At 37.6% G+C, this 15,000-nt stretch overlaps 1 protein-coding gene across 1 annotated transcript; it reads left to right on the forward strand.

Moving 5' to 3' along the window:
* The first annotated feature begins 4,671 nt into the window (after nt 1-4,671).
* Nucleotides 4,672-11,474, forward strand: LOC140945599 (tetratricopeptide repeat protein 17-like). Its single transcript, XM_073394615.1, has 3 exons — nt 4,672-5,010; nt 8,527-8,758; nt 10,702-11,474. Exons 1-3 carry the CDS (start codon nt 4,754-4,756, stop codon nt 11,236-11,238), a joined length of 1,026 nt encoding a protein of 341 aa, XP_073250716.1. The 5' UTR covers nt 4,672-4,753; the 3' UTR covers nt 11,239-11,474.
* Nucleotides 11,475-15,000: the final 3,526 nt, after the last annotated feature.

The following is a 15,000-nucleotide window of genomic DNA, read 5'->3' on the forward strand; positions in this document are numbered from 1 at the left end:
GTTTTAGCCGCATCTTGGGTTTGGTCGTTTCCGTTGATAGGCAAACAAAGTTTTTTATACCTTGTTAGAGTACAGGGTGTTTCAAAAGTTCGTTCCGATTATAAGTTGTATTTTGCGCAAAGCATTTGATGCTTCTTTAGGCAAATGTGAACTGATTCAGGTAAGAAATTTATCTAAATAACCGTTTAACCGTTCAAAGCAATTTCAAACTAAAATACATTCTATATCTCATCGCTTAGAAAATGTCAGAAAACATACAAGAAGACATTCTGGTTACTAATGTTTTAGTTAATTGAGGAGAAAAGGAGTAATGAATAACATACTAAGTTTTACAAAAGCCTTCATGTTTTTTTAATAATTAGTAAAATTTAAGCGAATAAAAAATCGGAACGAAATTTTGAAACACTCGTAGATACAGCTTTATAGTACTCAAGATAGTTAGCTTTAACTTTAAATTTCGTTACAAAAACATCAAAGCTAATAAATCTGGAAGCCTCATCAAGGAGGTCTTTCAGTGACATTCTCCACACTCGCTTTAAACCATGATTTGTAAAAAAAAGGTTTCTTCTCGATCGTAATCAGTAAGTTATGCCAGATACATGTTAACTCAAACAGTGGGTTCTTCTCACTATAATTTAAATTGGACCAATGTTCTTCAATTTCTTTAAAAAAAGGGTCTTATTTTCAGCTGCGATGCATCTTTTTGTTTTAAATTGCACAAGAACTTTGCTATCCCACAGGAAATCATCTAGCACGCAGCAGAGCACCATGGGTAAGGAAATGTGGTAAACTACCCATCCGAGAAAATTTGGTTATCACGTGACCGTACACCGACCGACCGCCCGACCGTCCGTCCGCACCACAGGCATACCAATGTAAAATAACTCATTCAACAGGTATGGCAACCCAAATGTAACTCGAGGTTATTTTGACGGGAAATCGCATAGCCACCAGCGTCTTGTGAAGCAGAGACAACTAAAGAGTCAATAAAGACGAAAACGGAAGCGGAAATTGTTTCTGTATCCGTGTTTTCTAAAGTATTAAGCTTAGATTAATTGTCTGGTCCACAAATTTGGAATATTTATGGAGGAAAAGAAAGACAGAGAAAAAGAGAAAGTAGGCGGCAGGCCATTGAAGCTCAACGAGATAAAGGGCGACAGAGATCTAGAAAACCATACTCCCAATGCATATACTTTATCTTTGGCCCATAATATTGGTATCAAGGAGGGAAGGGTGATTTCTGAACTTTTACTGGAGCCAATCCATAGGGCTTTAGCTTCTTCGTAATTGACTTTAAGACCCGAGATCAAGGCAAAAGTGTCTAGGAGATATAGAGATCTAGAAAATGAGGACTGAGATCCATCTAAGATGAAAAGTGTATCATCAGCGTATTCAACCTCGTTCCCAGGGTTCTCTCCTACCTACGGAGCGAGAGAGAGAGAGTAAAAACTTGCAAGAGGTGACAGGCCGCACATCTTCACCGGCGTGAAACCTTTCAAAACCTTTTACATATTGCTCCATTGAGGAGAACTCTTTCAGGGATCTTACAGTTTAAAATTTGAGCCATGATATAGCTTATATATAGCGGACCAAGATACAGCGCGGTACAGTTTATGTTCAGCAAGGGAAAATTGTGTTGAAAGTTGAGCAGAACCTTTAAAATGTACAACAAACAAATTGTTCAGTTCGCGCGTATTCCTGTTGAATTTGTGGCCCGTGTATGAGATTTGTCTACTCAAAACTATAATAATTTTTCCATAGCTGCTGTTATCGTAGGGTATCTGCTTTTAATATCTCGGTAAAGTTTAGGTTTACGCGATCTCAGAGAACAATGTTCAGCTGTACACAGCACGTAGCCTTTAAATATATCCAGATCTAACACTGGTTTTGTGTATTTGTCACGTCTTAAGTAGAAGCATGATTTAAATACATTATGATGGTGTGTCCTTTGAATGTCGTTTTAAAACTCGATCGCTTTGTAAATGTATCTTGTAGTTTTAATATCATAGGAGAGTATTTTAAAGCTCGATATTTTTCAATACCATTAGCATGTTGTTTTTTTACCAACCAATTGACAAATATAAGTTTACAAGCAAGACCGGCGGTTTCGAATCTTACGATTCTCATCAGTTGCTATGTGGTGGGATGGTTGAGGTGAACTCTGAACCATTCCGCATTACTTGATTTGCTCGCTCTGTACGGCGCTCGCTCCGTAGGGCGGGTAGGAGAGAACCCTGGGAACGAGGTTGCAGCGTATTGTGATATTTTACATTCAGTGTCAAGGACTTTGATTCCTTGTATCCTAGTATCATTTCTGGCGGAATTTCGTAATACTTCGGCACACAAAATAAAGAGATAAGGGGACAGTGGTCATCCTTGTCTTACTCTGCGGCTTTAAGAGAAAAAGTCAGAGATCCATCCATTGTTTTGAACACAGCTGCTGATACCGGTGTAAAAGAGCCTAATCCACGCCACTAATGAACTTCCAAAATTGTAATAATTTAGGGTTTTCTCAATGAATGACCATTCTAGACTATCAAAGGCCTTCTCGAAGTCAATAAATTGTAACAGACCTGATCCGGTCCTTCTTTTTTGTAAGCTAGTCCTTGCTTCAAAAATTGCACAGAAGTTTACCCCGATAACTCGAATGTGTTTTAACGCCACTCGGATGCCATTCCATTAGCTCTTCTTGTTGTATGAGGGTAAAGTCCCTAAAACTAACCCTGTTCTTATTCTTCAGTTTTCAATTTAAATTCCTTTCATTTGCATATCAAAAGGTCACTTTGGGCAGTCTCTTATTTTTCTTTGCAAAGTTCCTGCCCGCGAAACCTAAGCACGCGAGCGGCGAAGCCGCTTGCCGCGAGAAATGATAATCGTGGTTTGCAATCGCGCTGGATGAGATAAGAACTAGACGGTTTTAAGAGAAAGGCGGACTGCAAGCTACCCTGCTAGCAGAGTCGCTTCGATCTTTCCTTTTCTAGGAAAGATCGAAGCGACTCTGCTGGCAGGGTAACTGCAAGCCCCGGGGGGCCCGGGCTGCAAGCAGCCTACTGAGCTCTGAGCTCTGGTTAGGCAATGAGGGTCGCGATGGACGCTCCGGATCCCTTTTCATTCTCGTCCCCAGAGCCTGTCGTTTCTTGGTCACGTGGTTAGGGAACGAGTGTACAAACGAGGGACACCGCGGCAAAACGCACTGCGCAAGAGCAAAAAATTCAACATCCGGTAAGCTTTTTATTTCCGGTCTAGTATATAAACCAATTGCGTAAGCATAACATTGCCGTCGCACCAAGTTTAAAAGCAAAAAGGGAGAAACAGACAAAAAAGGGGGCGAAAAAAATCACTTCATTCGAAAGCTTATATATTTTTCTAGTGTAAAACTTTTGCACCACATGGATATCTGTTTGCACCAACGGTGAAAATGGTGTTTGAAGTTTGCAGGTCGCGAGCGCTCGACAAGACGAATTTGTTTTTACTGGCTTTCTTGCATGCTACTGGTTTGGGATAAGTTAATTTGGGAGAAGGCGATAACTAAGAAAGAATGGCAATACTTATGAAAGAAACCAAAATAAAGACGTCATCATTATCATTAACACTAGAACCAGGAAATAAAATTTTAGTCCGTTCAACAATTTTTTTATTATCAGAGAAAACAAGAACTCAAAACAAAGATTTGCGGGAGGGCGGTGCGGGATTTAATAACAACCTCGCCTTTGATGACTACAGTCACGAAGACCCGGAGCTTTCAGTGCTGGGAAACTAAACATGCCTATAAGTGACATTCATTCAAGAAAATGCCTATTTAATTCTTTTACATGGTTGTTCTTTGGTTGAAGACTTCTATAATTTCAGACTGTGCGGCTCGGCTGCATCTCATGCAAACACGAAACTTCCAGCTGCTAAATACATGGCATTAAAAGTTCGACTTCTAAAAGCCATCGAACCAGCTTTCGCTCTCTGATTCTGAGAATGAAAAAAATAAATAGATTTGTCAACTTGCTGCCAACCTCAACCGTATAATTAGGCTTATGTTTCATGGCAATCAACTCAGAAGAGTTTCGTTTCAAAACAAGGTAAAACTCACTGGTAAATAAAACTACAAAGCGAATGTGTGTTGTCGTTTTCCAAATAAAGCTCGAATCGGCTTTAAGACATGAAGACTGAGAAATTGAAGAACTGAAAATTAGAACTACAATACACAAGCTTGCAATGATAACTTTTTATGTCTTAGTTTCAGCCGGGTTAAGTGAAAAATAACAGTCCAAAACTTTGTTTTCGTGAATGAAAATCAGTTTACCTGACGCTCTACCCAAAAATAGTTTATCATCTTACCTTTTCTGAATCTAATCGACTAATTGTTTCAGTGATCTGTGCCTGGTTATCCATAAAAGGAATTTTATATTAACTACAAAATAGTCAAAAACACGAGCAGCATGAAGCAGAACGACTGAACTACAAGCTGCACACAGAATGAAGCCGAGAGCGCGCGTGAGACTTTGATCTGACTGAAAAGTGTGACTGAAAAAGAGACCGGAAATGTTCAACCTGGCGCATGCGTAGACGTTTTGCCGCGGTGTTCAAACGAGGTTGGTTACAAATTAAGCCGAGTGGCTCTGGGGACGAGAATGGGACATTTTATGACGAATACAATCCGGAGCATGCCCAGAAGGGTTTTTTCCGGTGTTGTTTTGATGTTTGATTTGCGGCTTTAATTTCTTCGTAACTTCAATATAGTTTACCGTCTTTTACCCCAGCTATGAGCGGGGATTATCCCTATTTGACATACCTGACCCTTTATCTTGTTACTGCTTGCCTATGGAAGTCAGACACCTTGGGAGCGACGCATTGGATTTTAAACGAAAGAGAAGGAGTCGTACGGGTTAGCAGTAACTCCGATATACTGAAGTCTGATCCAGTTCTATCCATTCTGACGAAGACGTACCCTCCTAAGACGGGAAACAGTAGAAAAACAAACTGTGACCAGTGTAGCAAGGGCAGATCCCATGGACTGAGGTAAGAATGTTATTGAAAGCTTCGAAGATAGCAGGCTTTTAATTAAGGATTGTCAATTTCGTTTGTTTTGACGGTAAGTCTGTGTAGTAGTTGTGTTGTAGCGTGCGTTGGAAAACAACTCGTGCCTGTTTGTCGTGCTGAGTCTTCCTTTCCAAACAACGTTTAGAGAAACAATTTAGGGTGCATGTGAAAAGGGTTTTTTTTATACAGTCTTACAACAGTAACTCACGGCGAGCACATGACATTTGCATCTAAAGTACTGTGAAAAGGACCAATAAGAAAACAAAGTTGATAGTTGCTCAAGTTCCAAGGGAAGGATTAACTTTTTCGTTAACTTAACGTTCAGGAACGGCGTTTAATTTTATATTTATGTGTTCATTTGTTTTTCGATGACACGGAGGTGTTTGAGAGGATTCGATCCTACCCGAAAATCAGTCGATTTAAGAACTTGTATTCGTACATGCACCGATGAAAATGCAAATGTTCACGTGTTAACTTGAACATGGTATTCTTTTTCGAAGTTTTGTTTTCAAAGTAGCATAAGATGAACGTTTTAAACTGATCAAGTTTTGTTTTGTGCTTAAGTGTTTATCTAATACCAAATTCCAAATTCTGCTATCTGATCGACAATAATACAGGTGTAGAAGCGTGGCTGTGGTCTGTTAGTAATTTGGAGTTGTGATCAGAGGTTTATTGCTTCATAACACTTCTGCTTTGGGAAATAAAATCTTATAGCTGAGGTCACCGGAGCCTTTACGTCTTCGGCGAGAGTTGGAGTTTATGCGCCTGCAAACTGCCAATTTTGTGCAAGTTCCTGCTGCACTTCTTTTCTAACCGTTAACAATCCCAACAAAACCGCTACAGATGATAATGATTTTTCAACAAGAACGGTTGACAAAAGAAGCCAATATAAGTTATTTTTTAAAACTACACGCTTACTTATAACAAGTAAGTGTGTAGTATATTTTTACCTCTTTTTAAAAAATTGTAATGTGGAGTTTACTTTTTCAATCGTCATTTCTTTAGTCAAACCAATTTGTCCTGAATCAATCTGAAAGGTGCCAAAATATACATTACAGTGGTAACCAACAAATGGTTAACCTAGTTTGTTTTCTTTTGTTTTAAAGGGAAGGTATTGTTATTTATTTGGGTAGTGGGAAGTTTTATCTTCTTGCCAAAAGAACAATGCTAATGGCTTAGTCAATTCCAGGCATGCCCATATCTCCGCCGCTAACTTCCGTCAAGTGCTGTGTGTTCCCACGGTGGGGCATTTACCATCCAATACTGCAATAATAATGTGTGCAGGTGGTTCAGGACAAGGACAGGAGGGTTCCCAATTAAAGTCGAGGCCCAACCAAAAAAGAAGTAAATTGGTACAAATCACATACAACAATATAAAATTGTATAAAAATAAAGCTTTTTGGAGCATAGTAAAAGTATAAGACCAGATAGGTCTAGAAGAACTGTATGGATAAAAGATGGTGTTTCTTGGTGTTGCGGAAACCATTGTTGGTTTACTTTTGTGTTTTGCTGTGGCTATTGTTTAGTGACTTTTCAATCTTTTGTATGACATCATTTTGGGGATTGCATTTGTCTGCAACACCAACAAACTACGATAAAGGCACATTATGTGGATTTTTATAAAGTAACTAAGTTATTAGGTGTGCTTTGATTGGCCGAGAGGCATGTTTGCATGAGAGTACAGTGGAACCTGGATTTAATGAACCTCTATATAAACAAAGTCCTTGGTATAACGAAGGATTTTCTTCAGCCTGGCCAAAATTACAGTAAAGTGTATGGAACAGAACCTCTATTTAACAAACTTCGATTTAACGAAATCCTTGTTATAACAAACACAATGCACAAGCCCAAATGTAAAATATACCTCAATATAACGAGTAAATGTCAGCATGTGATAAAAGATGGAAGCCAAACAGACCAGCAAGGATAAAATTTATGTGTACAGTAGTTTTAAGCAGTTCTGTTTGCCTGTTCTTGAGCTTCCGGTGCTGTAGCTATGTATAGCTTGGTACTGAAATGTTATTACAGTAATATTTCAGATCCGGAAATGCTGGGTTTTGTAAATTAATTGCTAACTATACCTTGATATAACGAACATTTGGTAGTTTTCTCGAAAATTTGTAAAATGGAGGTGTGCGGTATAACGAACCCTCGATATAACAAATAAATTTCCCCAGTCCCTTGGCACTTTGTTAAATCGAGGTTTCACTGTATGTAAACCAACATTTCCAAATTCCAATTTGACCAGGAATCAGGTAGACAAAGAACCACTTGTGGATGTGCTACCTCCAAATCATTATTTATTTATTTTATTTATTTATTTATTTACATGGTTGTGACGTCAAGATGTTGTGCTTTTCGCATGCTGATCATGCAAGCACAAATTTGAAAAAGGTTTTGAGGTGAAAACTCGACAAGATCTTTAAGATTCTGCATGAGTTTTTACTCATGAATTCACCTGAATTCACCCATCAAAACCTTGACCAATCTGAGACTAGATTGGTCCTGGAGCATAACCAAAAACGTGACCAAAATCTTGACCAAGCTAAAAGCACATCATTAAAACTTTATAAGGTTTTTGTCATAAGTCAAACAAACAAATGAGTTTCAAGATCTTTACATTGCCTCCATTGGTCACCTGCAGGTGAACTGGTTAATGTTTAGCCAAGAAAAACAGCTTGGTCAACTTAGTACCTCCCTGCCAGTCCATACGGACGGGTGTACGCTGATGTCATAACCAAATTTTCTTGCATCAATAGGTTTCCGTTTTCTATAGCAATGGAGGCTCCACCGCGCACGCAAAGCATGCGGGAAGGCTCCGCTACAAAATGTGAAATCAGATCATTTTATAGCCTAAAATACATGTATAAGCATGGTTGATCAAGTGTTTGGTCAAGATGGCTGTGTATTGGCCAAGTTGTTTTTTGCATTTTTGAAAAAGAAGATGTATGGACTGAGACAAAGTGGAGGGCAATAAAAATGCAAAAAAGAAGGAGGTCAATATTTAGCCATCTTGACTGAATAAGGTTTGTGAAAGTTTAACCAAGGGGTAAAACAATGCTTCAGTCAAATCGCAAATGTAGTGTTTCAGTAATTGCTGGAAAACTGATTGATAGTCATTAATGATAAGACTGAGAAAACGGCCAGCATTTCGTGACACCATTACTGGTTTCCTTGCAAAATGATGTCTAAGAAACAAGAGCAGAAATTCCCTACCAATGATGCATCACTGCCCAGATCTGGGTAGTGTTTCTGATTGGTTTAATCAAATTTTACACATGGCACAACCAATCAGAAGCACTACTCAGATCTTGGTAGTGAGGGGTCGTCAGTATGGAATTTCTGCACTCATTTCTCAGACATCATTTCTCAGGGAAACCAGTGGTGGTGTTGGAGAATTTCAGCTGTTTTCTCAGGCTAGTTAATGATGTCAGTTTTTTTAAGAGATATTATGCACAGTTCTATTTTTGCATTTCATTGCTTTTCCTCAAACAGCCCTGTAGTGGGTGCAGTTGGTCCAACATCATTAGAACTATTTCCAGCACCACAGTTAACTTGTGGTACCCCAGTGAATGAGACATTCTATGATCACTTGGAAGGTATAGCAAACCGTGAGTACCATCCAACTTTTGTCGAGCCAGATGTAGCTTTGATTTTTAAGAAGAATGATGTTGAAGATATTGATCTGGGACTTATTGAGTCAAACTTAAAAGGAGCTATTGAAGAGGTAGGTTGAGTAAATTCTACAGCGTTAGTCTATTTTTCAGCGTAAGCGGAAGTCCATGAGATGAAGTAGTAGCAATATTATCTTTACATGAGTAGTAAAACCATCACTAAACCCATTAACCTCCGAACTGCAGATCCACATCCCTTGCAATGCCTGTGATTTCATTAGTTTGAATACAGTGTAGGCCAGGGAACAGGGAAAAGAAACAACAACCATGTAAACTTTTCAGAAAAATTCGAATGAGAATCTTACTCCACTAGCCACTTGCACTTCCTTGCATCTAATCCTGCAGTTCTATAGGCTGCTTTCTGTATATGCCCCAATTTCAGAGGCTGATAGTTACTTAGCATCAGGAACAGAAGGCAGTGAAATGGTCAATTTATAAAAGAGCACTTTAGGCTTTTTTTAATGGCCGGACAGTGACCAAAAAATGGCTCAAAAAGTGTTTTTCAGCAAAATTTTATTGAGCAAAGGGTTGGTTAAAAAATTGATTCATGGTTTGGGCAATCTGCAATGAGTTGACATGAAATGCTTATGTGACCAAACTTTTGCTTATAATCAAAATTCAGTCTTTTGCAATACCCACGTGTTTGTCATAAAATGGTAAGAAAAGAAACAAAGTGAGAGCATTGCCCTCACAGGGATTTTGACAGCTATATGATGTGTTCTCTTTAAGAAAATACAGTAAAAGCCCACAACTGAGAACCTAAAAAATAAGAACCTGTTAGCCTAAAATTGGTCATTTACACCCCCTATAAACAAGAACCTATTTAGCCTAAGAAATTTAAAACAGGTTCTCATTTTCTAAAATCATACTAGTACATTGCAGCTGCATTGCAAGAATCATATTTGAAGCAAAAAAAGCAGATTGCCAAAGCTCGGCAAAGCATATAAATACATGTAAATGTATAAATTGAAATATTCTTAAATGTTTTTTTTTTTTGGGGGGGGGGGTCGGGGTGTGGGGTGGGGTGGGGCTGAAAAAAATAAAAGTACAGGCTAATGACCAACTTGTTTGCAGCTGTGTTTTAATTGTTTTTTCTCCAGGATTAAGAACCCATTTTAAGAACCTAAATGGCCTAAAATTCTGTTAACTACCATAACTACTATAAGAACCTGTTTAGGCTAACTCCTAAAAAGGAAGGTTCTTAGTTGCGGGTTTTTACTGTACAACAATCAAAGATTTTCTGACCATTTTACTCACTTCAAAATTTTGGTCTTAGTAAAAGAATAAAGATGTTCGTAAAACTCTTCATGCATGTACGTCTTAGATGCCTTGATTAATTTTTGGTTTGTGCTCGTTTTCATTTCTCACGTATTACTTTTGATTTGTACAATTAAAATTCATCACCCATTTTACACACAACAGAACCTTTCACTGTACTGAATTGAGTAAGCCGGTCTTTGTTGCGTGTGTGCTGCACGTTGTTAGGGTACAGTTTGGAACCCAGGCCTAATAGCAATGTGCTTGGTATGGTGGGTTTATGAACTTTTTGAAGCAAACTTAAGGTGGATGTTGGCAATGTGTACAACTGAACATAAATGTTTAGAACTACCTGTATGCCTGAAAGAAGCCTCTGCCAGGAGGGTACATAAAGAAAAGAGATGGAAATTTAAATTAGAAACATCCATTTGTAAATTTAGCTTTTGCAGAGAAAAGTCCCACAGTGTTGTGCCTTATCATTATGGCAACTACAGTGTAGATCTCAGGTTGATACATCTGTTTTTTGTATGTTATTATAAAATGATGATACTGTCTTTGGTGTAATGATAAAACCAAACTACCTAGCTATTATGCTTGGACTTTTCATATAACCACCCATTAATCCATCAACATCACTTGTTTAAACCCAAATGAAAGGCAAACCATTTTGTTATTTTGACAAACTAACCTCTGTCCAGGACATTTGAGCTTAAACTGTGTGTTTTGATTTCATTTATAGAGTCCAAACTCAGTGGTGGTATGTAATCACATTGGAAATTTCTGGAGAATAAGAGGAAGTACTTATCACTCCATAGAGTGTTTCAGAAGAGCTTTGTACTTCTCCCCGAATGATGCAGATGCCCTTCTTAATCTTGCAAAGGTTTTATTTAATTTAAACTATGTACAGGATGCTGCCTACTTAGCACGAAGATCTTTAGAAATGCAGCCATCTGAACACAACTGTTGGTTGCAGCATTTCACACTTGGTGAAATATTGAGAGCTGCTGGAGATCTAGAAGAAGCTGGCATCCATTTTAGACATGCTCTTGACCTGAATCCAGCATTTGAACTGGCAGAGGTGCATCTTCGTGAGATTGGATCACCATCAACTTCACCCACAAATACATATACTTTCTTAATCATTGGTTTACTGGTTGTCGTTGTCTTGGCCACTGTCTACTTTATGACATTGACAAGCGAAAGTCGTGGAATGAAAAGTAGTCGAATGTCACTTTGGGTTGAAGGAAAAAGGCCAAAAAAGAGACCAGTATCATGAAGTGTGTTGTATTTAATGTTAAATTAAGAAAGCTAGATACTTGATGGGAATCGACATTGATGTGCAGCAATTTTCAACTGAAGTCTTTTTTAAGAGAAACATATGTTTGTCAATGCATTTCATGAAAATGTTTTACATTTTTTTTTGGTCAGAGGCTGCACTCTTTTATAGAAATTTGATATTCAGATATTTGCTTGCAAATTAGCTGTTTTTAATTAAACAATTTCCTCAACAGACTTTGTTGTTAAATATTTATTGTCTTGTTGTGGATCCTGATCACCACGACTGACCCAGCACTGGCCTTTGACCATTTTCATCACCATGGGAAAGAAGAAAAAATTGGTGACTACAGTGGAAATTATCAATTTGGCGACTTGTGTTTCATGGTAATGCAGCAAAGATGTGGTGACTTCAATAGTTTAAGTGTTTATGGTCTTTCCTAAGGTGGCTGAATTGGATTTTTCAGGGCCAATATCTCCTAAGTTTGAGCATTAACTACGTCGACATTACACAAATATATGAAAAAAGTTACCACAGCTTTATTAGACAAAGACAACATACCTGTCTCATTGTTCACGAAGTTTGAGCAAGGTCTTTTTGAGTGTTTTTAAGATGTCTTGGGATGACATTTTTATGTTTACCTCATAGTAGTTTCAATCTTTATAAAATTGTGTGTAAAAGACCATGGGGATTTAAGCTTTGGCAGATTGCTTAGAAAGAAGGCTTTATTATGAATATGGATTGAAGCGCACTTGTCCGCGTTTTTTATCTACTTTAACAAACAAGGGATCAATATTTTGAGATTGCTTTAATTTATAGATTTTTAAAAAAATATTATATTCTTAAGATCAATTGTCATTTTTATATGACCCTTAAATTTAAAATTCTGATCATTGAAAACTTTTAAGGAATTAAGTAAGGGCCATGATGTGCTTTTCTTTTTTTTGGAAATTTTGTGTTTACAAGTGAGAGCCATCAGTATTATTTTAACTTATTGTCTCCAAGTTTCATCATTCCATGTTGTCACTGAAAGTTCTTTGTATACTGTAAGTGGCATAGTTTTTTTTTGGATATAGTGAACAGAGAAATAAGACCATACGTCAAGTGGTAGCTTATGAGAGGTTAAAAACAATGTAAAATTATAAAACCATCAGCATTATAGTGGTAATTGAACTGAGTGGTTGCAATTTGGTCGGAAATCACAAAGCATGATTTTAAAATCCGACATGCATGAGTTTGATTTGAAATCACACTGAAGTACGATTTCCGACTCCAAATTACACGACATAAAGTTCAATTACCACTTTATTACAGCCATTTTGAAACTGCAGAATTCAGTCAGTACCAATATTCATTATTACTTTAGCCGCCGGTTTTTTAGCCTCCCCAGTAGACATTCTTAGGGGTTCGTCATGTCGGGGAGGCTACTGGTTTGTTGAAAAGCTGAAACAAAAAGGATTTTACATCTCATTTTTGTACCCGAAACAAATGATGCAATATGTAATGGTATGTAATGGAGTCCAGTTCGGTCTGTAATCATAACTATAACAAAATGGTCAAATCTGATTGGCTATTAAGTGCCCTGATTTCAGCCTTAATTGGACAGTTTTATTCGGTCTGTAATCATACTCGTGATTAAACAAATCGGACTCCCGCTACGCGGTCGTCCGATTTTGTTAATCACTCGTATGATTTCAGACCGAATTGGACTCCACTCAGTCCTGTTACCATTACTAATCATATGAGTGATTAACAAAATCGGATGACCGCGTAGCGGGAGTCTGATTTGTTTAATCACGAGTATTATTACAGACCGAATTGGACGACACGAAGTTCTGTTACCAATTAATCATAACTTTAACAAAATTTGTGATATATTAGGCTCTTTTTTTAATCAAAACACAAGAAATTCCAAGATTTTTTTGCTAGCAGTGAAAAAAAAGCCATTTAAGCGCGCACGTGATGGCGCGTACTGTCCATTTACTTAGGCATGACGCGTACTGTCCTATTTAACTGTCCTATTAAGGCTGAAATCAGGGCAGTTGATAGCCAATCAGATTTAAGAATTTTTGAGCTATTTTGAAAAAATAGCTCATATGTCAGTGGTGTGAGCATATGTATCTTTGTGGCTTTGTATCTTTGTAACTTTGTATCTTTGTAACTTTGTATGTTCGGATGTTTGTTGCAAGAGCCAATAAGGTTGAAGGTACTATGAGTTGATGCTAAGGAACCAATGAGATCTTGGCACCTACTTAAAAATCACATTGCTAAAGGTCGAACAAGGGCACTTTAAGACCGCCATCTTGATTCTTTACAATTTGTTCGTCTTTTATTACGGCTACAGGTGTTTGGAAACATTATATTAAATATCTTCATGATTCAAACGCTGTGTACAGTGATGCAGCTGTTTAAGGGTTCATATTTTAGTGTGGATGCTACTTCAAGACATTTCTGACCGAATTCGGCTATCGCGAACGGTACCACGCACGTATTTATGAGTTGTGTTTCACCTGCTTCAAGGTAGAGTATAAACGATCATATATTTTCGAAGCTCTTCCAGTCAAGCAATAATTGATATTTAGATATGGACTTTAATTCGAAAGTATGCGGCCTATAAAATGTGGTTTTAGAAGTTTGAAAAGCAGCTTATTTTTTTAAAAGCTGTACCGAGTATTGTTAATCCTGTAAACAAGCTGTAGAAATATTATTCTCTCGCTTACAAAGTTCAACAGACCTTTTTCGTTCCGGCAAAACAACAACAAAAAGGAATAATAAGTGAACAACATGATACATCCTTCCTGCATACTAAGCATTATAGTTATTGAAACGTATTTTATTTCGTAAAGATGCGTATAAACTTAAGTAGAAACAGTAGCGTTAGGGAATAAAATTGTAAGAAGCTAGTTGACACAATAATTAGGTACTGCTTTATTGAGTGGAGTAACATGATATGAGCAGAAATATATTTCGGCAGTTTGATAATTTTCTTGGAAGTTAATAAATGTTAGGCTATCAACCTTGACGTTGCATAAAACATAATTTAATTGCAGATGTTGTAATAAGGCCGAGGTGATTTCTTAAAATCGCTTGAGAAAATTTTGTAGTAAACAATTTGCTTTTTTTTTAAGTACGAATTGTAAAAGGGCCAAAGACCAACATCTTCACATGCAAATCGTGTGCATGAGTTATTTTTATAATTCTGTTTACTCGATTACTGTGTGATAACTCGAATTCCCTCACGTACGAACCACGGAAGGGGGCAAAGTCCAACACTTTCACGTGCCATCTGTGTGACTGTACATCTCATGCAGATTGGCTTTTCACATTAGTCATAGTGACTTGAACGTATAAAGACCTGTTTCGTTTAGTAACCAATGCCCTAAAAAAGGCTCTTGTCTTTTAAGAAGCAATAGCTTTTAAAACATGAAGAAATAAGTTGTCGGAGTTAAAGACTGTCTCACAAATGTTTATAAATGTTAGGTTATAAACCGTGACGTTGCATGCAACATAATTTAATTGCAGATGTTGCAGTGAGGCCGAGGTGATTTCTTAAAATCGCTTGAGAAAATTTCGTAGTAAATAATTTGCCTTTTTTTTTACGTACGAATTGTAAAAGGGCCAAAGACCAACATCTTCACGTGCAAATTGTGTGCAAGAGTTATTTTTATAATTCTGTTTACTAGTTTACTGTGTGATAACTCGAATTCCCTCACGTGCGAACCACGAAAGGGAGCAAAGTCCAAGACTTTCACGTGCCAGCTG

The sequence above is a fragment of the Porites lutea genome, chromosome 1 (genome assembly GCF_958299795.1).
Source record: "Porites lutea chromosome 1, jaPorLute2.1, whole genome shotgun sequence".
NCBI classification, from domain to species: Eukaryota; Metazoa; Cnidaria; class Anthozoa; order Scleractinia; family Poritidae; genus Porites; species Porites lutea.